We start from the raw sequence: 26526 nt of genomic DNA, 5'->3' as shown, positions 1-26526 counted from the left end.
GAAAGAACTCTTCATTTCTACACGTAAAATCTTTATTAATTGGATAATTTTAAGAGACAGAGAGCCTTTAGCGGACACTTTATTGTCTTGTGCAAGTGAAACGGGTTTGATGGAAACATGACCAAAGCTGTAACCGTAACGGTTATCCTGCACACTCTATGCCTGCTCCCGCTACTGCTGCTTCATGTTTCACCGGTGTGTCTGGCCGGACTGCACGGACATTCAGCGCGCTACTTCGGCCAGATAGCCGAGAACTCTCCAGCTGGGACTCCAGTGGAGGGGGTAGTGATTCCTGTCACAGCTGCAAGTTGCCTCGGTGCAAACCTCTCTACCAGCCTGAAGGGAGATTACGCGTCAGATTTCAAACTCATTCACCACCGCGGGCACCGGGACCACCGGGGGCAATTAGGTGTAGTCTCCGCAAAAGCACTGGACCGGGAGTTTATAGCTATGTACGAACTGATGGTGGAGCTACCAACTCCGTGCATGAGGAGACGAGCCGTCGTGGAGATTGAGGTGTCGGACAAGAATGACAACATCCCTCGGTTTACCAGCGGGAACAGGACGGTTGAAGTAGACGAGTTGACGCCACCCGGAACCGAACTGACTCGCTTCGACGCAAAGGACGGTGACGCGGAGAGGAACGGACAAGTCACTTTTTACGCATCACCAGACTTGTACCTGATCCACGTGGATCCACAAACTGGGCAGGTGATCCTAGTGGGGTCCCTCCTCGGGGTCAGCCAGGTGACTTTGCGCCTTTACGTGAAGGACGGAGGAGATGTAGCACTGATAGGTGAGCCGGTGTTCCTGCACATCAACGTCCGCCGGCCCACCTTAGCGCGACGGATGCCGCGGGCTCTGTCCGAGGAGCTGACCTACACGGTTACCGTCCCGGACCACGTCAGAGTTGGGGACCTAGTGTTCACAGTTCCTGACCAGAGGTTCGATCAGCGATGGTTTGAAGTGATATCCGAAGCCGACTCGCCTGTCCAGATCGAGCGGGATTCTGGACGTTTGTACCTGGCGCGCAGTCTGCATGAGCCCGCTGAGGTGGTGGTGAAGATCCAGAACCTCCGAGGTAAGAAAATACTCGTTTTCTTTGCGTGCGTAAAAGCGCAGAGGCAGCCAGATTTACCTGTAGATTGCGATGCTGGTATTGGGGGTCTGGTTCTGCTGCTCCCTACTTATGAATGTGGTAATCCGTGTTTTACTTAAAAGTGTAACTGATTTCAGCCAGATTAGCCAGATTTCATTTATAAAGTAGCGTCCGGGGTCAGCAATATCAGGTCAAATCTAAAGTAGTAATCACAACCTGGAGAAACAGTCCCATGACCCTTTAAAAAAACGACTTTTTATAACAGTTATAAATGATTGCAGAATTTTCCGTTCAGAACTGAAAGGTGGTCATTCATTTAGCATTTTGCGTGTGCGGTTTTGTGTATGTTGGCTTATTTCCATCAGAGTTTAAATCGACCTCAACCGTCACTTTCCACTCTTTCATGCATTCCTTACAACACTCCACACAACACTGTCAAGTGTGTGTGTGTGTCCGTGTGTGTGTGAAAGTGTGAGTGAGATACAGTGTTGCCAGTAATTTGTTAAAGGACAAACAGAATTGAGAGTGAGGTGAGCCAGAGTGAATACAACGCAACACACTTTACACAGAGCCTTTACTTTCTAAATACACCCCCCCCCCCCCCCCCCCCCACACACACACACACATGTTGATAGTTCTAAAAACCATGTATGCAGCCTTGACTGCAGTTGATTATTTAAATGGTGAAAAGCACTTGACAAAAGTACAGAATTTGCTTTGCTTTGCTTACTTGCTTTCTGGATTCAAAAGGGTCACACATTCTAAACAGCAAAATATTTATGTATCCATGACTTCTGAAACACTTATTCAATCCACCACGTCTGCGGTGAAGGTTGGATTGAGATATTCAATAATAGCCACCTGGTTAAAGGATAGCTTTTCATTACCATACTCACATGGTCTCTGTGTGGCACTTTTGAATCATGTACTGCCATGGTTAAAAAAAAAAAAACAGTTAGTTATGAGCTTAGAGACACATATTTATTTAAAGAAAAATCTCAAGCCAGCAAAGTTAAAACCTAAAACCTAAAAGCAAAGCTGTATGACCTGAGAAATTCCACTAGGGTTTAAGGTGAAAGCTGGATGAAACAACCCTTAACAACACACACTCAATCACAGGTTTCAAAATACTCATCTGTCAGTCACAATCTGCACACCATAAAAGTGGTAGACCTCACCCAGCTGGTGCTGCACTCACTTAAACAAACCAAAGAAATATTTGAAAATAGTATTAAACCTGCTGGTCAACATATTGCCAGTCTGAAATGTGTTAAGAGTCTTGCAGCTCTGACCTGTTTGACAGGATGAAATGACATCCAGATGCCAGTTTGCTCGCCCTACCCTGCAAAGTCAATGTTTAATCAAAGGCCTAAACTCTTCACATCTGGATGTTGGTGGTTGTACTGGCAACTCAGTGTCCTGGTCAGATTTGGCTAATCAGTTGATACAAGCTGCATCTCAGATGTTTATTTGTAGAAATTAGTTGTGTTTGCTCACCTGGAGGTCTCCCAGGTCTGAACACACAGGTCAAAACAGATCCAGAACCTCAGACAGGAAGCACTGTTTGTGCTAAAGCAGCCCGCAGAGCTCAGGTCGGCTCTGGTTTGTGACTGCAGAGAAAGAGTATGTGATTTGGTCGACACGGCATTGACTGTGCTGTAAACTGGCCAGCTGATTGAGGCGGGCTGCCTTTCATCGGCTGTGGTTGTGATTTTGATCTGTGGGAATGAGGTCTGGGCAACAGCTGAGGTCTGATGAAGGCAGTGCACTGGTCTCTGATTGGTCAGCTCGCTAAGCAGATGCTGTTTGTGTAGTTTAAATAGTGTGCAGTAGGAAGTTCCTGACTGATCTCGGTCAAAGTCATCAAGAAACATCAGTTCAACATCTGGATCTGCAAATTCATCCTTTTTTCTCTGTCCTCATCAAGATCATATCCCAACTAATATGGATTTAATATATATATATATATATATATATATATATATATATATATATATATATATATATATATATATATATATATATATATCAATCAATGAATGATCAGTCAGTATAATTTTTTCTTTTTTTAAACCTTTATTTTACCAGGTAAAAATGAGAACTAGTTCTCATTTACAAACATGACCTTGAAACACATAATATAACATAAATGTTTATGGATCTATTACTTTTAGTCAATGAGGATTTCTGATTTATAATGAAGAGGACATTTTGAACTTGTTTTAGTGTCAGAAACTTTTGAAAAGTTTTGAAATTTGTGGTTTGATACAAAAAGACAGAAGTTGTGAATCTCCATGCTTGGACTCCCACATCCTCTTCACTGCCTGCATATAATAAATTGTACACACAGACATACTCGCACACACATTGGTCTCTCACACACACTGGTGATGGCAAGTTGTCCATCACTGCAGATAGCAGCGACTCTTTTGAGTCTCTTATATCCTTGACTGTTGATAAATTTACAGTAAACACAAGAAGACACCCTTGTTTGTTTGTGTGGAGGCTTTAGTAACTGAACTAATTTCCTCTGTTTAGGCGAGAAAGAACAAAAAGTAATTCTGTGATGAAGGGAAAGCTGGTAAATCTGGCATTTTTTAGCCAACAGTTTTTTAAACAGCCACACTTAGGCCGAAATAACAGAACAGATCCAATGCCTGTGACTCCCACCGTGACACTTCGCATGAGTGTACGTGAGTGTTTGCAGATTTAACAAGAAGAAGAAGACAGTGATGATAGTAGCAAACATTAAACTCTGGGACTATTATTTTTAGAATTTGTTTACACTAGTTTTTTAATTACATTTTTTTAATAAAAAAATTGTTTTCAGTCATTTTTTTTAGTTAAGGTGAGACTTGAACACAAAGCCTTGACAGTAAACTTCTCCCATGTGCAACAAGCTGCTCTACTTAAGGGTTCTTGTGGTGATTTTATATATATATATATATATATATATATATATATATATATATATATATATATATATATATATATATATATATATATATATATATTGCAAGATCTTAATGTTTAAAATTAATAAAGCTATTAAACACATAAAGTTAATATAAATAGAAATGCTTGCCATTATTCAAAGAACCCATATAATATTTTTGATTGAAAATCCAGATTATTAGTTTATAGTCGCACTTGCTGAAGGATTCAATTATTAGTTTTAGCTATTTAAGTCCTTTTTCCATTATATCAGTTATAACTTTTTGTTATTTATGTGTCACCTTTCTGTGACTACTTATAACCTTTGTCTAGTTTTCATAGACACTGTTTTTTTTTTTTTTTTAATCTTAATTTCAGATTTTTTCTGCTTCTCAGTCTTTAAGTATACTGAAACTGAACTGGTACTGCATTCAGACCTGATAAAATGCTGTCAAATCGAGGATAAACAAACAGACTTAAGCACGAAACACTGCACACGTGAAATAAATCAAATGTGAACACAGCAAGAAAACCAATGGAAATTAGTGACTATGACTCAGACAAACTTCCCAGAGTGCACAGCCTTTATTTTTTTTACTGTCTCATTAACTGTAATAAATGTGTTTATTTGCATATTTAAATGAGAAAATCTTTCCTGCTGGCTGCAATTAATGCAGCTGCCTTCAGACCGACGGGCCTGTTCCCTCATTAAACTGCAGCTCTACTGTTGTTAACTGTTATTAATTGTTTTAGCCAAAGTGTATTTGTGTGGTGGACAAAAACACACACACACACATAAGCGTTATTTTTCTAACATGGCCCTGGTCTGTCAGGCTTTGCTACAGATTTTAGGTGCTTGGCAGCCCTGAGGTGACAAACACACACACACACACACACACACACACACACACACACACACACACACACACACACACACACAGTTTTCCCCCTCCTGTTTATGCTATTGTCTTTATTTCTGGATTTAGCCCGAGGCCTGAAGCAACCTGCCACAGTGCCACATGTTTGTGTGAATGTGTGTTTTGTAAGACACCAAACACTATGGGACTGTGTGTCCTCGAGGCTGCTGAGCTTCAGAGTGATTCTGTGTTTGTCAGTGCCACATACATTGATCACGGTAGTCTCGGTATCCCTGTGTATTGTTTGGTATTTTAGTGTCTGTGTGTGTGTTAGTGTACGTGTGTGTATTAGTGTATGTGTGTGTCTAAAGTGCTGCAGGATAAATTACTGTGACCACATGCTGAAGCTCCCCAGAATGACCTTTTTAAAAGGCAACAAAGCAGCAACAAACATAAATAATGGACTGTATTCATCACATTTAACACTTTTACCATTTGTAATTGCACAAATACTGAAGCTTTGTGCGTCTGAATATTTGAGCATAAATTATCCACTCCAAAAATCTGGCAGTTTTAAGCTCAAACAGTGCTATACCCAGTTTTACTGTTGGGATGCATTTTGCCATCACAGCCATCACACTAATGCCAGTTTTAGTATGTGCAAAGCTCAAAGCTAAAGCAGTTCCTTGATCTTTCGCATTCGTTAGCTTCACTCCTGTCATCTAACTTCCCAACTATATGAAAACCAGAATAGAACCTGCTTCTTTAAGGCTATAAGAATACCTAAATCCATCCATCCATCATAATTTATCATGGCTGTAATAAAACTTGCTGCCTAGCTGGGTCACTAGAGGAACTATAGACTGTTTTTTTTTTTTTCTTTCCATTCCTCTCTGTCCCCATTCCACCTTTCCATCACTCTTCCACCCCATTGTTTCTGTTTCTCCCTGTTATCCTAATAGCTTATTGATAGCCAATCAGCTGCACCCTCAGGCAAGACTGCTCACCAATCACCAAGTAGGACAAGGTCATTTCATCTAGCCTGCTACGATAAATGCACCAACACGTAACACATGCATATACAGTATAGAGGGTTTTTTTTTTGTTATGTAATGTTATTTCAACCAGTTCTTGGAATTGTTTTGACATTTCAGGAACATTTATATCGTATTTCAGAGTAAACCAAATTTAGGCCATCTGTTAATATACATTTTAAAGATCTCTGTCTCAGCTTAAAAGGTTAAACCATGAAACCTGAAGACAGAGTTAGTTAGTTAGGTTAGCTATTTTCTACGCTTTCAGTCTTCGAAGCATCTCTGCCTCCAGCAGGCTCCAAAAGAGTTGACTTCCCTCATGGCATACTAAATATTTTCCATGGTGTCATTAGCTAAAGTGACCCCTTCCCATCAGTGTCCTGGTGGCCACAGGAAAGCAATTCAGTCAATAAGTAGATATTAGGCCACAATCTACCATCTAGCATCATGTCAAATCACGGTCACAGGGTCTTTCTAAATGAGAGTTCAAATCAACAACCCTGAGATGGCCAGCCTGCTGCTTCATAACCAAGATGGCTTTTAAAAAAAAAAATCAGTTGACACTGTCAACTATTAAACTTCTCAAATGTGAGGATTTGATGACCTTTTTTATTTATACAAAACTGAACTGGACAACTTTTCTCATATTCGTCCCACTTTCTACAGACAGAAAATATGTAGTAAAAATAAACATGGGTTGCAGCTCTATTAGACGTGGTGTGAATAGTGTGGTGCGACTACATATATAAAGCAGCCTTTACATAGATTTATCACTCCAGTGCTCAGCACACATTTAGTGTTAGATTTAGTGCACATCCACTATATCAAAGCGTAGTACACACTAACTTATGCTCTCTCTCTCACACACACACAAACACACACACCCCACAGAGCCAAGTATCAGATCTTGAAAAACTTTCATCTGGGTTAATTAATAACATACTTCAGAGGACAGACACACACACACACACACACACACACACACACACACACACACACACACACACACACACACACACACACATACACACACACAGACTGCAGGCTTGATCACCACTTTGCTCTACTCAGTGTACCACAGGAGTTGTGTGTGAGGACGGCATACTGACGACCACACACACACACACACACACGCACGCACACACACACACAGTTGTTGTCCACTCAGCTCCCCTTTTCGGTTCCACAGCTCTTTCTCTGACCTTTAACTTTTCCACCACTGATCCCAGATACATGACCTCATTTGGTCACTTTTTTGAAACAGTGGGGCTCGGACTCAGAGGGAATCTATCTAGCAGAAAAAAGGACCTCTTATTTTTGTTTATCCAGCAATGTCCAGTTATTTTCTCACTTAAAATTGTAAGAAACAAACAACCATTTTTCCACATCAAAAAAGAAGATACAAATTTTCTATCCAGTACCTGAAACAACCTACCTGTGCAGCCCAAAAGACAAATCGGTCTGTTAACATGAGTTTAAGATTTGCAGTTCAAAGTAGGGCATCTTGAGAAAAGGGGAATATTTCTGGTAGGGAAGCTTGATATTTGTAAGCATTGGTCGACAGATGCTTTCTCCTAAGAAAATAAGACCAGAACACTCAGTAATAATGACAAGACTTGTTCAGATGAAGCTTCAGCGTGTGAACAGGGATTATGTAACAGAAGTGAACAGAGACGTCTTTTCTCCCCGGTTTAGTCGAGCTGCTCTTCTCGCTGTCCTGCACCGACACACAGTGATAATACAAACTGACTTCCTCCTCCCCTCTGTCTCCGTCTCTTGCTCTGCTGAGGGATGGAGGGATGAATGAAGGGATAGAGACGAGTAATCTGCAGTCAGACTCAGACTTCTCCTTCAGTAAACGAACATCAGTGTTTCCTTCAGAAAACATTAAAAAAAAACAACACCCTGTCTGTGAAGCCTACGCACACATGCAAACAAAACCACACAAACATACAACTGGACAGTGACCTCAGCTGTGTGTATATGTTGTTAGCATGCATGTGTTGCACATCTGTTTTCTGCATGCTAGCCCACTTCCCCAAACTCTCCTTCACACACACACACACAACCTCAGGGTTGTTACACACCACTGTTTGCTCATGTGTGCGCGCTGATGTGTCCCTGCTAATTGTCTCTCATCACTTTCGGCTGATGCTGTTCTCTTACAGCTCAGGAGGGAAACAGATGGAGGGATTGATGAAGAGATGGATGGAGTTGCTAAGTGTGGCTGAAGATTCATAGGGTATGAACTAATAAAGCCAGACAGCTACTGACCACGTTTAAAGTCAGTCTGAATTCCTGATGTATCTGTTGCATCTTGATGCCATGTTGCCTGATGAATCACCTGTGATGAAAAAGCACAATTTGTTGTTTGGATTCTTAGTAAGTAAAACTGTGTAATAGTTATTAAGAACAGAGCATTTCCTCATTTTGTGTTAGCGATTGAATCTGTGGCAGAGCTGTAAGCTTTGTGGTCATTAACCTTTAAGTGATTGGTGAAGTGGTGTCATTTATGACCCCAGACGTGTATTTATATGTCCCAATATTGATAACATCATAAACATTTTTTTTAAATATACGTTTTTTGTCAATTTCACTTCAAATCACTAAATGTTTTGTAGTGAAATACGACTAACAAACCTAGAGTTATAAGACTTATTGCAGCAGAAGCCTTGAGACTAACCATAATCTCAGCCCTTTTTGCATAATTATTGCCATGAGAAGATTTTAGAATATCTGTTATTCTAAAACAATATTGAAGAGAAAACCACTAAGGGACAGCTGTAACTGTTAAAAGAGTTTTTCTGTATAAAATACAATAGAATCATAAATTATACCACTTATTCTCTTTAGATACTTCATTTTATTGGGCGCTTCAGGGTTTAACTTCAGATTTAAACATGATGATGTGTGGCACCCAAGGTTGTACCAATTTTTCTTTTGTTAGAACTTGCCTTCCTCCAGGCATAAGTCAAAGAAGTACAGGTTCCTCCTCTAGATGCATAAGTAAACTAAAAGTGAGGTCTACAAAGCACTGGGATGAGAGAAGTCACTCAGTATGGAAGTGGTGAGGGAAACTTTTAAGAATGATGAACTGTAGACTTCAGTGATGTGTCAGTTTTATCCAGCAGCAGTTTATGACCTTCACTGATCCCCGCAGCGTGGAGAATCACGTTAAAAACCTTAGCATCTCCAGAGTCCTGGTCTGTCCATCAATCTTCAGCATGACACTCCTCCTCCTCGCTTTGTCCTCCTCATCTTCATCTTCCTCGGGCTCTTTTTCCCCTCACCCTGCACGGTTGACCCCAGGGGAGATGGTTTCTCTGTCCGCTTTTGGCTCACTCTTTCTCTGCTTCAAGTCAAGGTCGCTGCACCGATTAAAAAGTATATTCTCCACTCTGCGCCTTATCAGCACTGAACTCGTCTCTTCAGGGGGATCAGGGGCAGAAGACAGAAAGGAAATGTGAGGCCTAACCCTACCACTATCATTTCCCCGGGCAACAGAAAATTTTACACTGTGCTTGGAGTTCTTAAATCTGAAATGTACTCTTTATATAGTATAGTAGTATCTAGATAGATGTGCGTGCCTAGCCATCTTTGAAGAGGGATGCTTGTTGCTCTCTGTGTAGCCTCTCTAATTAATGACACTTATTTTATATGTGGGTGCATATGCAATTTGTGCATGTTAGTAATTTTAAATATGTGAAAATGCATGAAATCAACAAATTATGCCCTCAAATGAAAAGACCAGACTCTTGTGAAAAAAATTGAATAAACTGCCATAGAAAAAGACTTAATTCTTTCAAACAACCAAATAGTTCCTCTGGAGGATGCAGCAGCCGCAGCAGTTCAACTAGTGTGCTTTAAGAAGAAGGGCTTTCATTATGGCTTCATCTGCACACACACACACACACACACACACACACACACACACACACACACACACACACACACACACACACACACACACGTCTTGCTTACTTGCTGCTTATCACCTCTTGCTAAGCCATGGGAGAGAAGATATTGGGGACATTCAATATTTTCAGGAGGCAGCTTCGTTTCCAGCAGTAAAAGCAGGATTTTTCTGCAGGTCTAAGCAAGAACTGCAGTGAACTTCCTGTCCCCCCCCCCCAGCCCTCCATCCTCCCTCCCTTCACGCTACACATCTAGTGTTTGAGAAGCTTCTCCCTTCATTATCATACCGACAATAAAAATGTTTGGCAAATACAGTCATGGATTTACACACATAGGAAGTATTATTACATGTGTAGTTTAGGCATTTAGCTCACACTGTTTACCTGGAGGCAAAACAAGTTACAGCATCCAACTAAACCTCCCTATTCAAGCAGTTTGGGTATGAAGTAGTAGCCTAATCATAACATTTACATTAAGAGAAATAAACAAAAGTATAAGTAGGAAAACATGAACTAGAAGAATAAAATAAGCACTGACTAGAAAGAAATGGTCCAGAAGAACATATTTTTTTACATATTAGGACATAATAAAAATAATCTGGTCTTAAAATGAGGTAAATACAACCTTAGATGAACTACAAATCATTATGCATTACACTGTCATTATTTATTGAATAAACCAAAATGCAGAAGCAGTGAATTAAAAAAATAAGTACACCCCATGATTCACTAGCCTATGGAACCACCTTTAGCAGCAACAACTTGGAATAATCATTTTTATCAACTCACACATCGTTGTGGAGGACGTTTGGCTCGCTCTTCTTCACAGCATTGTTTCATTGAGGATTGTGGGCATTCATTTATCTCTTAAGGTGCCACCACACCATTTCAATCGGGTTCCTGTCTGGACTTTGACTGGGGCATTATAGCACCTTGTGTCTTTTCTTTTTCAGCCATTCTTTTGTAGAGTTGCTTGGGCCAGCCTTCAGCTGTGAGGCAGATGCCCACATTTGACTCCAGAATACTTTGGTGTACAGAGGGGTTTGTCATCAACTCAATGACAGCAAGTTGCCTGTGACTGTAAAACAAGCCCTGTTCAACACCCCTCCACCGCTGCGCTTGACAGTTGATATGAGGTGTTTCTGCTGATATGCTGTGCATTATGTCCAAGCATCTCCACTTTGGTGTCTTTGGCTCTCTGCTCCTGGGAAATTGGCAACTGTTGAATGATCTGCACTTAATAATTTTTCTCACAGTAGAACGATGGACTTTCGATTGTTTCGAAATTGATTTATAACCCTTCCCAGACTGATGGGCAGCAACAGAACCTTCCCACGATCACTGCTGTTGTCTTTCCTCTTTGGCATTGTTTTAACCCACCTGAATGCTCCAGAGCTGCAAACGGCTAAAATACCTGTTTATATACAGGTGGTCACGCTTGCTAATGATCAAGTGCATTTAATTAGCAGTAAGGGTGTACTTAATTTTTCACATCCTAATTCTGCATTTTGGCTGTAATATATAATGAGTTGTAGTTCACCTGAAGTTGTATTTATTTAATTTTAAAACCTGCTAAGAACCAGATTATTCTTTATTATACCCTGATACACAAAAACTTAGAACTGACAGATGGTGGAATTTCTTCTTTAAATGACTGTTAGTTTCTTGCTTTGATGATACATATCTGAACGCTGCTTTAATAAGAAGCTTTTTGTTTTTCATTTTAATAACCTCAATTAATTTACTTTAGTAATATTTGACAGCTTAATGACATAAAAAGGCAAAGTGATTTTATTTTAACGACCAAGAGTTAAAATGTTTAAATGGAACTTAACTGGATTAGCAGTGCAAAAAAATATTTCTTTGGATATTGTAACAACCTAATGGGTTTGTACTCACTGTTTGGTTGGCTTTAGTCACTGTACTAACATGAACCCTTCCCATGGAAAATCATGCACGAGTGTGTTTGTGGTACCAGAAATCTTAAATAAAGCAAGTTGACACAAAGTAATTGATCAGCTGATCTGTTTATAGATAGGATGGAAAATGCCACTTTAATTTTAATCCTGATGAATTTTATAGTGATCATGACACACCTCCATTCAGCTCAGCTCCAGATGACCATTTGAACTTCGTGGGGAGTCCCAATAACATTGCAGCCTTCATAGTGCTCGCAGCAGAAGGTGTTTTCCACAGTGTTCATATCATATATCCTCTGATGTTCCAGTCTGACCAGTCCATCTGCTACACAGACACACACACACACACACACACACACACACACATACACACACACACACACACACACACACACACACACACACACACACACACACACACACACACACACACACACACACACACACACACACACAGCCAGCTGTCACACGGTAGTCCCATGGCACCTGACCCACATGGACACATATTTATACACATAAACATATACACATGCTGCAAATTTATGTAAAATAATCACATGCATTAACACACCCACTCTGAGCAGTGAAGGAAGTTTGTGTAATGATCATAAACTCAAGGCATCCATGCCTCACGTCCTTTAGCTTTATACACATGAACGTTGCAGCACTTTTTTGTACCCTTCTTTAGTTAAATGTTTGCTGAGCTGCAACATCTAACTAATGCACTGAACTCACAGATGTTAATATTTTCCACTTAAGCTGATTGTGTGGAAGGGTATCCACTTTACTATACAGCATTATTTACCATTTTTAATGGTTATATTTAGGCCCTGACAAATGGTCACATAAATTTGTGACCATTTGTAGTCTAGTACACTAAATACAAATTAAAAATATTAAAAAAAAATTTTTCCCAACCTTAATCAAAGTGTGTTTTTTGCATAACCCACAGACAGAGCATGTGACTTCATTATCACCCCAACAAAGCTGGACAACACAGTTCAGTATTACACTGTGAAACGGGATTGTCTGAGCTGGGGCATTGTGGCATTTCTTCCATCTTTATTAAAAATTATTTTTGTGTTTATGGACAGTTTAACTAATGTGCTGTAACCTGGCCTGTGAAAAATAGGAAGCTGACACAGAAATGCCATAAACAGTTATTTATCATAAAAGGAACAAGAGCGCAGTATTATTAATTGTTTTGTGTTTGTTTTTCCTTTTGCAATTCATGTGATTGTTGGTGTAAGAAGATGAACAAATGTAGAACTGAGTGTAGAAAAAAAGAGAAAGATTACATTCAATTAAATAACTGTATTTTATTTAAAAAGAAAGTCAAAGCCACTCCATGCCTCTTTTAGATAAATCAACTTATATTTATTTGGAATACCAAAGGTGCAAACTGTTAAGACAAAAAGACTAATTGTATAGAAAAGAATCAGCATCTTCAATGGAGCTCTTCATTATACCAGTGTTGTTAAAAAAAATCCCAATACTAAACTGTCCCATTTTAACTAAAGTCATTACTTTCCAGTAACCCTCCCCTCGTCCTATGTCCACAGTCTGAACATCAAAGTTGTCCTCACACAGATACAAGTAGAAGGCACACACATACATGTGTGACCTACTAGTCTGACAGATGAAGCTCCACCAAGTGAAAACACTCTCAAAGTTAGCAAACACACAATAGAGGCTAAACTTTATATGGTTGTCACATGCCACTTTAGGGATGACAACACAAGGCTAGATGTCCATCGCCCCACACACATACAAACAGACAGACAGACAGACACACACACACACACACACACACACATACACACACACACACACACACCTCTTCAGAGCAGGGCTAGTAATCCAATATGAAGCAGGTTAGGGTTTGCGACACCGCAGCCTCAAATCAGCTCTGACAGAATGGCCGCCACTCGCTCCCACTCTCCCTGAGGGGTCCGCCACATTGTGTGTATGTGAGTGTGCGACCGTGCCAACCAGTGCAGCCACCACGGTCTGGTAACACCTAGCTGATCCGTGTTTGTGTTTTGTCTTTTCATGCACGTTTCTGTGCTCAGTGACCCTGTTCTTGTGACCCTGTTTGGTTTTATTGTGTCTTATTTATATGTTTATTTGTTTTTATATATGCGTGGACATAATTTATTTCTTCATTTTTGGGGGATAATTTACTATTTTGTTTAGTTTATTTAATATGTTTATTTTGTGATCAATAGCTGTTTAGCTTGACAGTTTAGTTATTCAGTTGTTTATTATGATTAGAGGCAGGTTGCAGGGTGAGCAGGCAGGTGAGTTGGTGAGGTAAGTGTTTGAGGGAGGCTTTGCAGGTGCAGCAAACCAGCTCAACAGAAACAGGTGAGTTTTCTGGCAAGGAATCCACACTTGAGGCAGGAATTTCACTGGAAGTAGGCAGACACAGGAGTTAACACAGAGAGACAGCAAGTTCGCAGGCGTAATTAAGAGGAGCCTATTTACCACACGAAGGAGGCAGATAGTGTGGGAGAGTGCTGGAGCTGGTCCTTAAGTACTTGACTGGCGATGAGGCTGATGAGGCGCGGGTGATCTGGCTGAAATGTGGGATTTCTGGGCTCCACCTGAGGGGAGGAGAAAGCTCTGCTCAACCCATCCTGGACTCAGAGAATCATAGGGCCCCCAAACAAAACCAAACCAGTGTCAGTGGTAACATATTCATAAAGTTATGCTATAATTTCACCAGCAAACCTGGATGATCTGTTTTAAGATTAACTGAAAAAAGCTATTTTGTTTGTCACATAATTTCATTAAAAGCACCCTCTGTCCAGTTGCAGTGGAGGGCACAATTAACTATAGATACCAATACAATTTCTGACTGTAAAACAGCTTATTTCTGCTGAGTCAATTTATTAAGCCAGCTAGTGGCCATAAGGAACTGCCATTTTATCACCTCTGCATTAGTTTTGATTTTCAACCCCAGATGTTGCCACTAAGGTAAAACTTGTATCTTGTTGATTATAAAACTAATGTGTTGTGTGTGTGTTTTCCTAATCTTATAGTAAGCCTTATGAAATATTTCAGAGAAGTGTAATAATTTCTTCTGATGTTTTACCCTTTAAAACTCCACAGAACATCCTGATATACTGTTCTTAATAATACTACAACTTCAACTGCAATTTCATTATACAAGAAGTACATGTTTGGAAACTCTAGCATTAGTAATGAAAATGGATACCTTGTTAGACTTAATTACCCCTTATTGATCAACACAGTTTATTGTAATGCTACACTAATTATCATGGAAACTGTTTGTAAAACAAAAGTGGGATAAAAATAACACTTTAATTACATTAATTAATGAATTCACTCCAAGTTCATTCTCTCTTATGTAAATAAAATTACAGTAATGTGTGTACTTTCAGTTTACATGCAGATAAATAGCCACGCATAGAGATAAACAGTGAATATGAATAAAATATACTGAGAGACAGGGAGAACATTTCTGAAACACAAATGTAGAAAAACTACAAACATGCATGCACTCCCATTTCGATACACACTCCCCGCTGAACACTGATGTACTGAAAGTGTGAGGACATTTCTATTTACACGCCTGCTGACTTATTGATGCCACTTGTCAAATATAAATGCATCACTGTGATCCAGCGGAGAGACACGGAGACAGAGAAGAAGAAACATTTTACAAAACAGAAGAAGAGAGGATGTTTCTCTGTTAGTTTTCCCCTCCGGAGCTTGTTGGTTTTTCTGTCTGATGTTCAGGGAGTTGGAGGATGAAGATGAGGAGGAGGAAGAGGAGGAGGTGGATTTCAAAGTGGCTTCCAGGCTGGAGAGTGTTTTACTGAAGATATGCGGCGGCCATTTTGTTGTCTTCTTTGTTGAGTTTTTTTAGCCCTTCGGGGCAGCGATGGTTAACCAGTTCGTCACACGCACTCTGGTTGTAGCGTGTATGTGCAAGCGAGGAACAGTCTGTTTCATGAGTAGAGTTCAAATTTTAAAGTATGTGTATTTTTTATGCTTTGATATTGATTAGGATGCACAGGGTGGGCTAGCATAATGTTTTTCTCATTTGTTTTAAGAAGTTTGAGCTGTAACATGTTGTATATGTGTCTGTAGATTTTTTTTTCTTTATTGATTTGACAGTATGTGAATAAAATTACACACAAAAAAAAACAAACAACAAAAAGACTGACAGAGAATAATGTGACTTGAATTTATACCACATATAGATCTTAGTTGTGGCTGACTTGGTATCTTCAATTCAACTGAAGAGTTGGAAAAAACCCCGTCTTTGTCTGGAAGCATTTTAGTCACTCAGAATTTCTATTTTCCATCACTACACTAAAAGTAACTTTGGTTTATAAGTAAACATAGTATCACTTTGGTTTGATGAGAGTTATATAATAACCACGGGCCCTGGGGCCATGTTAAGACATCAAGTCAAAGTCTTAAATCAGAGCTGTAGCAAATTCAGTGTGCCTCATTTTTCAAAGTAAAATACAATTGCAGTGGTTACATTTCATTATTGGTGGTAAAACAGAATTTAAACTTGCGTAACTGGATTTTTTAAATTGAAATTGAACCTTCTGGTCTTTTATTTAACCAGGAAAGTTTCATGTCAATCAAAAGACTGCCAATTAATAACATTATGTCTGCAAGAAATGAACAGGATTTGTATAACAACAATTTACTGATCCCGTAGTTTAAACTGAAAAGACACATTGATCAGTTATACTATTGGAGATGCCGCAGAAAAGAAAGCAACTTATGTTTACAGACTAGACAAAGAGACAGATTGAGAAGATCCATATTTTCTGTAATCATGGCATAAAAAAGACTAAGGAAGAAGTCATTAATCCTATCTGTTACATTAACGGTTAGTTTCTTATCCAGTAATTGCTCCTTTATTATTAGAGTTCACTTCTACCTCTTGAATTAGGAAGGGGAGAACACTGAGCAGAGCTCTACTTGTTGAAGTCAAACAGTCCAAACACTGAAAATCCCAGACAAATACTCGGAAGCTGTTCTTCATGGCAGATTACTCAGTAAATTAGGGAATATTGACAAAAAAATTATTTATCCTTTTTCAACATAATTCATAATTCTGGTTTGTCAAACAGAAACTTTAAACAAGAGCTTTCAAAATTTGTATTTTTGGATCGTTTTTCTTAGGTGTGTAGATGACTTACTCTTGTACACTTTGTTGGCAAACTTGCTCCCTTAAATTGCTCCCCGAGGGATAAATAAGGCACTCTGAATTGAATTTCACTGAATTTAATGTGTAGTCGGCCTCATACAGTTGAGTGTTCATGGAGTGGAGGTGTAGTTTGTTCTGCATGAGCAGACTGCAGGTGTGGTGATGAGTTTCAGGCTCTAAAACAAACAGCCGGTGGCTCTGTCATCACTGCGGCGCTGGAAACCCTGAACCTGCTTCACTTTGTTTAATGAGACGTGAAGAAACTTAGGTCTCTGCATTAAAGTGTGTTTCTTCATGTGTTGGGGGTTGTCTTACATTTTAACACAAACACTTCTGATGACAGACGCCATGATGGGGTCCTGCAGCTGAAATATCATCTCATCATCCACTGTTTATTATTCCGTAAGAAGCTTCATTAAACTCAACCTACATAGTAATAGTTCTAGTAGCAAGAAAGAATTAAAAACAGAAAAAAAGAAAAAAGGTGAATAATAATGGCATAAAAGGGGACGCCAACATACATTTTGCGGTAAAAGATAAAACATACAAAAAAAATATACTTGTTTTTTTGTTTTTTTACAATTAGTACTTGCATTGTTCCCTGAGGTCTGCTAAAAGTGTGTTAAGCAGGTGAGTGAATTCCTGTGTGTCAGCTGCAGTAAATGTCTCTCCCCAGTAGCACCAGGATGACACAGCTCTGTCAACACACCCACTGGAGACTCCATTTCCCACAAAACACTGCTCAGAAGTGACTTCTCAGATAACATAGTAAGTGTCAGGAGTTTAAGATGTGATGACAGAGGAAAGGATATGATGGACTGGAGCGGTTCACTGGGCTGACAGCAGCCATGTGGGCATGTAAAGACAGGTTTATGGAGTGATAGAGGCACAGTGACAAAGGCTGTCCTGTACAGAAAAGGTCACAGGTTCAGTTTGAATGAACATATGCTTAAACCTGATTATCAGTTTCTCTGCAGTAAAGTTTACTGTGTATTGAAGTTTGGGGGTTTTATTGTTGATCTTGGTTTGTTTTTTCAATTATAAATCTTTGGAAACAAAACAAAGTGCTACAAGTATCAGAACTGACACAGTATCAGATAGATTTAGTAACAATTTCTCCTACTGGCCAATTGCACGACTTCAACCAAAAAATTGAAAGATTGTCCATCGTCAAGTGTGAGGTCTGCAAAACAAATCCAACTCCTTTTACTTTAAAATTTCCCCCCTTTCCTTCACCTAGAAGATGTGTTCTTATGTCCATAAGGGCATCATGGTCATATTATATATACATTTTATTTATAAAGCGCATTTAAAACAACAAAAGTTGACCGAAAGTGTTTCTTAGGCAAACGTGTTTTCATTCCAGGTCTCCAAAAACCACATTTAAAAACACAAACTCAGGTATAAACACTTTTGCTAACATAAATTGTAATAGTGGAAGTATCAGTGGGCCTCATTTACTAATATTGTTAACTCGTTTACTCTGTGCAACAAGTGAGTTTGCAAGCAAAATTACCATTGCATTTATGAAGCACACATACCAGCCTATTTTGTTGTGTGTATGCTACTAAATCAGAATCACTCGGAACCAACAGCCGCTTGAAATCTCTATACAATTTGCATACTGTCCCATCCCCATTTCTCTATATAAGGAAGCACATTTACCTCCAGGTGAAGCAGAGAAAGTGGTGATGATGTTGTAAGAGAGAACACCCCCACCCCCCCACCCCCCGCCCCAAGGCAAGAAATAGAATAGGAATAAGGAGAAAGTCTGATTGTAGAAAACTAAATAATAGTATCTGAGGTTCAAGGAGGAAGCCAGAGGAGGCATAGCTTTCCAAAGGGTTTCCACAGGAGTGACGACTGTTTAAAAAATAATAAATCAAAGCCACACTCGGGTTCAAATAATGGGAGTGCTGAATATCATGTCCCTGAGACACTCACTTGTAGCTCCAGTAAAGAAAAAGTTTGGAATCAAAGTCCATATGAAAAACAGCCTGCAAGAAAAAGAAGAAACCAGGTGGAGGACAAGCACCATGTGATCTGTTAGCCCCACATGAGAAACTCACTGCAATGAAAAAAAAAAAAATCCTGATTCTCCAGCATCCATGGGGTAATGCCAGGAAATTATACTGTGAGTTAAGACATACAGAGATGATGGAAATAATTTTTAATGACAGATAAGAACCGTTAAGATAAGAGATAATGGAATATGTTTAAAAAGTCTTCAGCTTTCAGTTTAGTTTTCTTGATATGAATTTTTATTGTGATTCTGAGTATTTTGTGGCTTATAGAGGTCAGGAAAACTGTACATAATCACCAAAAGGCAATAATAAAAATAATTGTTGTTATTATTTGTAGCATTATTTGTAGCATTAGTAGTATTCGTTTTAAAGATTTGTGTTTAAATTCCAACCAGGCTTTTATTTGTTTATACGCATTGTCAGAGGGACATCAAAATTTTTTCATTAAGTCTGAACAAATTCAGCCATGAAAATATTGCTAAATCATGCATTTCTGAATTAAATGTTTGTACACAGGATGTACTGCACACGCCGATTTGTGCATACACATTGGTAGTAAAGGAGGCCCAATGAAACTGAGCCTTTATCAGTCTTACCAAGATTTAGACCTTAAAAGGTGCAATCTGTGCTGCCCATATAGCTGGTTTGTCCCTACCCTCTGATACCCATGTGCTATGGACAAAAAACTGAAAATCACCCTTTTATTATGAGAGATACTGTATCCTATTATAAATGTCTGGTTAGAATTAGGCAGAAAAATAATTAAATTTCAGATAAAGACTGCTGTTTTATATATGTACTGTTTAGCATTAGGTTGTTTTCATGGTTAAAACACTAAACACATGTTACATTTTATGTAGCAATCATGAATTAAGAGGTAATGCTGAATGTTTTTTGCTAACCTGACCCCTGTCTGACTGTGTGGCTCTGTTCATGAAATTGACAGCTGGAGTAGAAATGAACACATTTAAACTCACACTAGCTGCAGAGATATTTTTAATTAGATGTCTAACATCTGTTTAAGCACCTTTACATTTTATTGAAAAGTGTATATTTTGAGTTTCTATTTGAACAATTGGTGACTGTATCCAGTATATATCCACTTCAGTACTTCTTGTAAACACATCCATGTCCCAGCGAGAGGATAACAGTGAATATTTGTCCCATCTAATGGAAAAAATATGGTGTCCTGGTTTAAATACTTCACATGAATCACTGAAACAAGCACACACACAAGCAGACGCACACCTGACTCAGCATGGTGTCTCACTGAGCCCAAAACAGCCTTCATCAAGTAAAGCTGAACATACAGCCTGGAGCCAGACCTCCTTCACCTCCAGTACCTCCTACAGGGCATTTCCTCCTCCAACCACTCTTCTTTTTTTCTTTCCTCATATCTCTGCTTCTTTTCTTCTTCCCTTCCTTTTCACCTCTCTTGCCCTCCTCATTGCCCTGATTCCTTTCTCTTCTTCTATGGAGCCTCCTCTTTCTCCCTTTCAGCTTGCCTTATCTCCTCAGTTGTTTTTCCCATCTTTCTTCTCATCTTCATCTTCCCATCCCTTCCTTCTTGTCATCTTGATTCTTCTATTCCCCATTCTCCCAGTATTTCTTTTTCTGCTGTGGTCCCTGCCTCCATTCTCTCTTTCTTTGTTCACATTATTCATCAGATTATTTCTTCCTCTCTTTCCTATACCTTTTGTCCTCTAGGTTAAGCCCATCTCATTTTTACCTTGTAGTCATCCTGTCCTTCTACTCCTCCCCTCTCTCCTCTCTCCTGTTTCCTTGTTCCATCATCTTCTTCTTTGACCTCTTTACCCTCTTATTCATCTTCTTCAGCCCATCACTCCTTTCTTACCCTTTCAACAACAAACAAAGTTTGTTTCAGTTCCACTACCCCCAACATTTGATTTACATTATGAGGTCGTGCTTTTTGTCTTCAAAAGGAACTAGAGCCCCTGCAATGTGACTGTGTAAACAGATTTATGTCCCCACAACAGAAGTAATACAAGTACTCTCTCTCTCTCTCTCTCTCTCTCTCACACACACACACACACACACACACACACACACACACACACACACACACACACACACACACACACACACACACACACAGAATGTCTGGAGGTCGCAGTAACTGAGGTCCGAGGTCATGCCTCAAAGAACTGCAAGGTGGCTTTGATCAAGCAGTGTTTGTAAAGAAAGATCATTTTTCTTCCTCACTGTTCTTTTCATTGTTTTTTCCAGCCTCCCTCCATCCTTTCCTTCTTTTGTCCTCATCCCTATGGAGAAGCTTGTTTTAAATATTTGACAATTTATTATTAAATATGTTTGCTGCTCTTTTCTGTAACTGTGCTCTCTCTGTCTTCTTTTTAATTTTAACTGATTCCCCTTTTCTTATTCTTTCTCATCTGCATCTCCCTTCCTCTTCTTTCTTCTCTCTGCCCTCATTCTCTTTCTGTCTTTCTCCTGCTCTGCCGTCGGATGCCTGGGGTGCATGTATCCTCAGACGTGTGAGGGCCAAAAGCAGGGTTGTGTGAGGCTACTGTGGATGTGTGTGTGTGTGTGCCAGCTGGCGGTGTGTTCAGAGCTGGTGGAATGTTCTGGAGGGCTTCACAGCCTGCGACTGGGAGAGATAAGGCACCGAACACACACACACACACACACACACACACACACACACACACACACACACACACACACACACACACACACACACACACACACACACACACACACACTTCTCTGTGAGGTCCCCAGCCCCTGAACCTAACTTTAACCACCACCTAAACAATAAATGTCTTAATATAAATCCCATTTTTAACCATAAGCAACAGATGGATGTAGTGACATCACACAGAGGTTTATGTTGAAGCCAATTTGAAGCCAGCAGCTTGTAGCTGTCAACAAATTTTCTATTTGAAGTCAGGACCTTCAGAATAAGGAGTGTAGGCTGTTTAATGCATGAAACATGCCTTGCTGCCCATAGCCAACACAAGCTTACTGGAAGCACCGACTAGTGTACATCAGCTATTGTTGCTGCACAATTACAAACATTAATTTATAATTACATCTACAATCTACATCTACAATTTTAGCAGCAGGGCCCTTTGGAAGTCTTGTTAGTGAACCACAAACACAGTAGTGTGTCTTGAGAAATACCACTGTCTATGTTTTCAGCATCTGCCTCAAATGTCCAACTATAGTTCAGGAGGAGCAAACATTTCATCAGTCACACTTTTAGAGAACCAAAATTTAACAATTGACTCTATAATGACAATTCTCTGTTGAGAGAAGGTGAAACTTTATGAATTTGGCTCAGAACCAGCAAATGAAGCTGAACTGAAGGCAGCATTTAGCAGCTGTTGGCTGTTTTGCACTAGAAGTTACTTCCATACTGGCATAAGCTTTAAGACTTGGCATCCTCTGACTGATTTTAACCTTCAAATAATCCTATGAGCACCACTCCCATAGCAAAGACTGGTGAAAATGCTCTCACTTTCCAAAAGCCATCACTCCCAAGGTTAAAAAAAACCAACAAAAATTAGTCCTCACAAAGACAGGAGCAAAAATACATAAAACACGCATGCAAACATCAAACAGAAGATGCTGCCAGAGACTGTTCCAAGTGTGCACACACACAGCTGATCTCTCTGAGGCACACACTCTCATACATCAGCTCAGATCAGTCAGTCGTTAAGTAAACACACTGTTAAAAAGCAACTCTGCTAAAATTGGTTTGGAGACGACAGAACAAAACAGCGAGTGAGGAAATAATTATGCAATATTATAAACATAAGCATAAACATTAAATGCGAGTGCAGAGTTACATTTTGTAACTCACAGCAACAGGAGACCGGGCTGAGTCAGACACTTTATTCTGTTAGACTAGATTTATCTCATCATTGTTGGCATGAAATTCAGACAAGTCAGTCTCATCTTCAGCATCCGATCCATCTAATAACACAGTGCTGTTAATTTGCTTATGGAGGAAGCAAAGTGCTGGCTGAATTGTTGGGAAACAGCCTGCTTAATAGTATGAGAAGCATCAAATAAGATTGCACTGATTATGGTTACAACATCTGAACGGCAACGGCTGCTATTTTAATGGTAAAATGTTCCCAGAGAATGAACCCTGATGATTTTTGACCATGATATTTCCTCTAGTTCCATCATAACTGTAGATCAAAATATGCCTGAGAAATGTAAAAAAACCTGGTGGGTGGCAGGTCATGCGATCTTTTGAAATTATTATTTTGTCCTCGATATGACCTTTAATCACCTCCACCCTCAGGAAGAAATGTCAGTTTCTTCCACAAGGTATCTTACAATGCAACTGGCAGATCACCAGGAAATTCATTAAGCATGTTCATGTTTCCACATTTGCCTGAGATTTTAATGCCCCCGTGACCTTTCCACCACTCTACCCTTGGGTCATAATTTTCATTTGCACTCAAGAAATATGAACATAATAGCATTAAAATTCACTGCGTATACACGTTCCACATGATATGTTTCCTGTTCTGTCTGCACATTTCTATCACTCAGCCTATAAGGAGTCTGAATGTTTCCTCAATGTTTCTTTTTTATTATTAAAGCATCTTTTAAAATTACTTTGAATTTTTATGTAGCTAAACTAGAAACATCAAAAGATAATGTATGTATAATTGTTACATTTATTTGGCTTACTTTTGGTCACAGAACACTTTTTTTTAAAAGAACAAAGATTAAGAAAATCTCTGTACACATATACATTATATACTATATACACATCATGCCTCCTTCTAACCTACTATAATTATTTTTAAAAATCAGAACACTTTCTCTTTAATGTGTGTGTGTGTGTGTTAAATGTGTCACAGCAGCAGCACAGCGACACTCTGCTAACACCCAATTTGTCTCCATAAAGCTCAAAGATCAGAAGAAACTGGGCCGAAATGTAAAAAGAAAACATGAAAAAAAAATGCAGATTTGGCACTAATCAGGAGAACAGGAAGCGTTGCCGTAGCTACACTAACGACTTCCTGCTTCACTAATTGGAAAATAAATGAGCAAAGAACAGACTCTGTTAGTCCAGCATCAAAAGATACTGTTACATCTTTTTCTATCTTTCTTCTTTGATCTATCCATCTGTGTTCTACCTTTTCTGCATTCCTTTCTTTTTTCCATATTCATTCCTTTCCATCTCAGCCTGTTCATTCGTCGCTCCATTCATCTTTCCATGTCTTGATCTTGTTCCATCGTTCTTTCATTTCCTCAGTCAACTTTATCTTTTCCTCCTTCTTCATTCCTCCATCCATCTTTTAATTGTTATTTGCTTCTGTCTCTCAGTTCCACTTTATCACTTATCTTTTTCTATCCTTTCATCTGCTTTGACTCCATTTATCCTCAATATTCCTTCATTCATATCTTTTTTCATCCCTCATTTCTTACATACTTTCAGTCACCATATGCTTCTATATTTCTGTCATTCTGTCCATCCCTAATTTAATAATGCTTCATTCACCCCTCCATGTTTTCTCTTTTATCACCGACCTTTCTTCATGCTTTTTTTTTTAAATCTATGGTCTTTCTCTCTTTCCTTCATCCTTATATCAATGTTTATTTTTGCATTTTTCTTTGATTCCCATTCATCTCTATCCTTTATTTCTCCAGCTATCCCTGTCCTTCCATCCCAGGTGGTTTCACATCCCTCATTCACACTTTCACTTTTCTCTCATCCATCTTTGCACTCCCCATTCTATTTTTTCACTCCATTCTCCATCCTCTCTCCTCCACCCTCCTCCTCCATGCTAACAGGATTAGTTCTGCATCTTAACTATGCTGAGAAAATAATTAGTCCTTTCTCTGATAACATTTCCACACCTCATTAGCAAGGCCATAAGTCCTGCTTCTGTCTTCCTACTCTGTCTCTCTTCTCCCTCTCTCACTCTCTCTCTGTCCTCTGTTGCCATCCTGGAAGGCCAAAGAAGAGTGCTGAGACCAGTGTGAAAATGAAGCTTTCTGTTCATGCACTGGCCTTGAATGGTTGCACTCTTTTTACAAGTTGATCAACAATTTGAAATTCTTTTTTCTCTAGCAGCCTCTACATCACTGCAGACAACATGTCATCTTAGGGAAACTGAATAACTATAGGAAGAAGTGAGAGGAGATGTTTTTAGCAGGTACTCATGTTATTTATGTCATTAATGGGTTGCCTGTACTGTAAATCAGAAGGAAAATAACAGATTTATAGTGGTGGTGTTGTAGTACAAAACATTGTGCTATGACAGTCTGAGTGTCCACTGTCACATCTACATGAGAAAAAAAACAAACAAACAAACAAAAAAACAAAAAAAACAAGCTTAACTCTTTAATGATTAGAAAAAATGGAAACCCATCGTACTCTGGCCCCAGAAAGGATTAATCTGCTCTGTTCATTCATACATTTCAACAGGAACAAACAGACATCACTTGAATCTTGTGTTGTTTGCAGAATTAGGGGCAATACAAATTGTTGCAACAGTCAGTATAATAATACCCAAGACACAATCTGAAGACAGCTAGTATACTGAGAACCCATTTTAGACTCCACTATCAAACTACTCTTAGTAAAAGGGACATGTATATAATAACTCAGTTTTGGTTTATTTCCATCAGTAAAGCTAGTCACAAAACTTAAGTGATCTAACAACAAGTGTCTAGATATATATTGTGCAACACCTATACTGTACAACTTTTTTGACACCTTGTTGAGGTGATGATTATGATGGCTGGTTATTTAGCCATGTTAAAAACTAGCATCAAAGCATCAGCCTGTAAGCTCTGATATTATTTTAGATAGTTCATTATAAGCATGATGTTTCTTGCAAATTAAAAACAATGAAAAGTCGGTGGCTTGTTAGAAATATAATGAAAGAGGGTGCGTGATTACACAACTGAATACACAGTTGCTGTCAGCTGGTGAGCGGTGCATCTTTTAAATAAGAGGGGCCCAACAGAAAAAAACCTTGGTGAACCATTGCTCAGTATGCCAAGTTTAAGAAATAACCAGTACTGATAAGTGACATTAAAATCAGAATGAATAAAATCTAGCTAAAAGAAGGATAAGATGTGCCAGAGATCTTTGGACACCACGGTCACATTTAATTCACCTTCAACCACTGACAGTTATTTCCCCAGTCTCACTATTTAATGGATCAAACTGCTAACGTGAACACAGAGCTGTTACACAAAAATGTTTCTTCCTCATCAGTGTGGGCTGAAGACACTGCATCATTTCATGTGCAAATTAAGCTCTCTCTAATTACAGAGCCCTCAATGAGATTCAGTGCTGAAAAAAAAAAAAGCAGAGTGAGACCCTGCTGGAGTTTTTCACACTTGCTTCAGTTTTATTTTCCAGACAGAAATATGCTGCAAGCTGAGAACAGATGAACAGAAGATGTGTTAGTCTGCAGCACACCTGCAATATGTGCATGTTTGTCTGTCTGTGTGTTCTTTATGTATTTATATTTGCATTTTTCTTATGTGTGTGTGCGCATTTCTGGAGTGTGTAAAGGAGCTTGC

At 39.2% G+C, this 26526-nt stretch overlaps 1 protein-coding gene across 1 annotated transcript in view; it reads left to right on the top strand.

The window, feature by feature from the left end:
* Nucleotides 1-117: 117 nt before the first annotated feature.
* LOC115794867 (neural-cadherin) overlaps nucleotides 118-26526 on the top strand; it is a 153735-nt gene continuing 127326 nt past the window's right edge. Inside the window, exon 1 of the mRNA XM_030750544.1 lies at nucleotides 118-1081. Coding sequence (XP_030606404.1) covers nucleotides 118-1081 — 964 coding nt within the window. The remainder of the gene's footprint in view (nucleotides 1082-26526) is intronic.

Source organism: Archocentrus centrarchus, chromosome 16 (assembly GCF_007364275.1).
Source record: "Archocentrus centrarchus isolate MPI-CPG fArcCen1 chromosome 16, fArcCen1, whole genome shotgun sequence".
Lineage (NCBI taxonomy): Eukaryota > Metazoa > Chordata > Actinopteri > Cichliformes > Cichlidae > Archocentrus > Archocentrus centrarchus.
The sequence above is the reverse complement of the archived record's forward strand: the minus strand, read 5'-3'. Positions and strand labels throughout refer to the sequence as shown.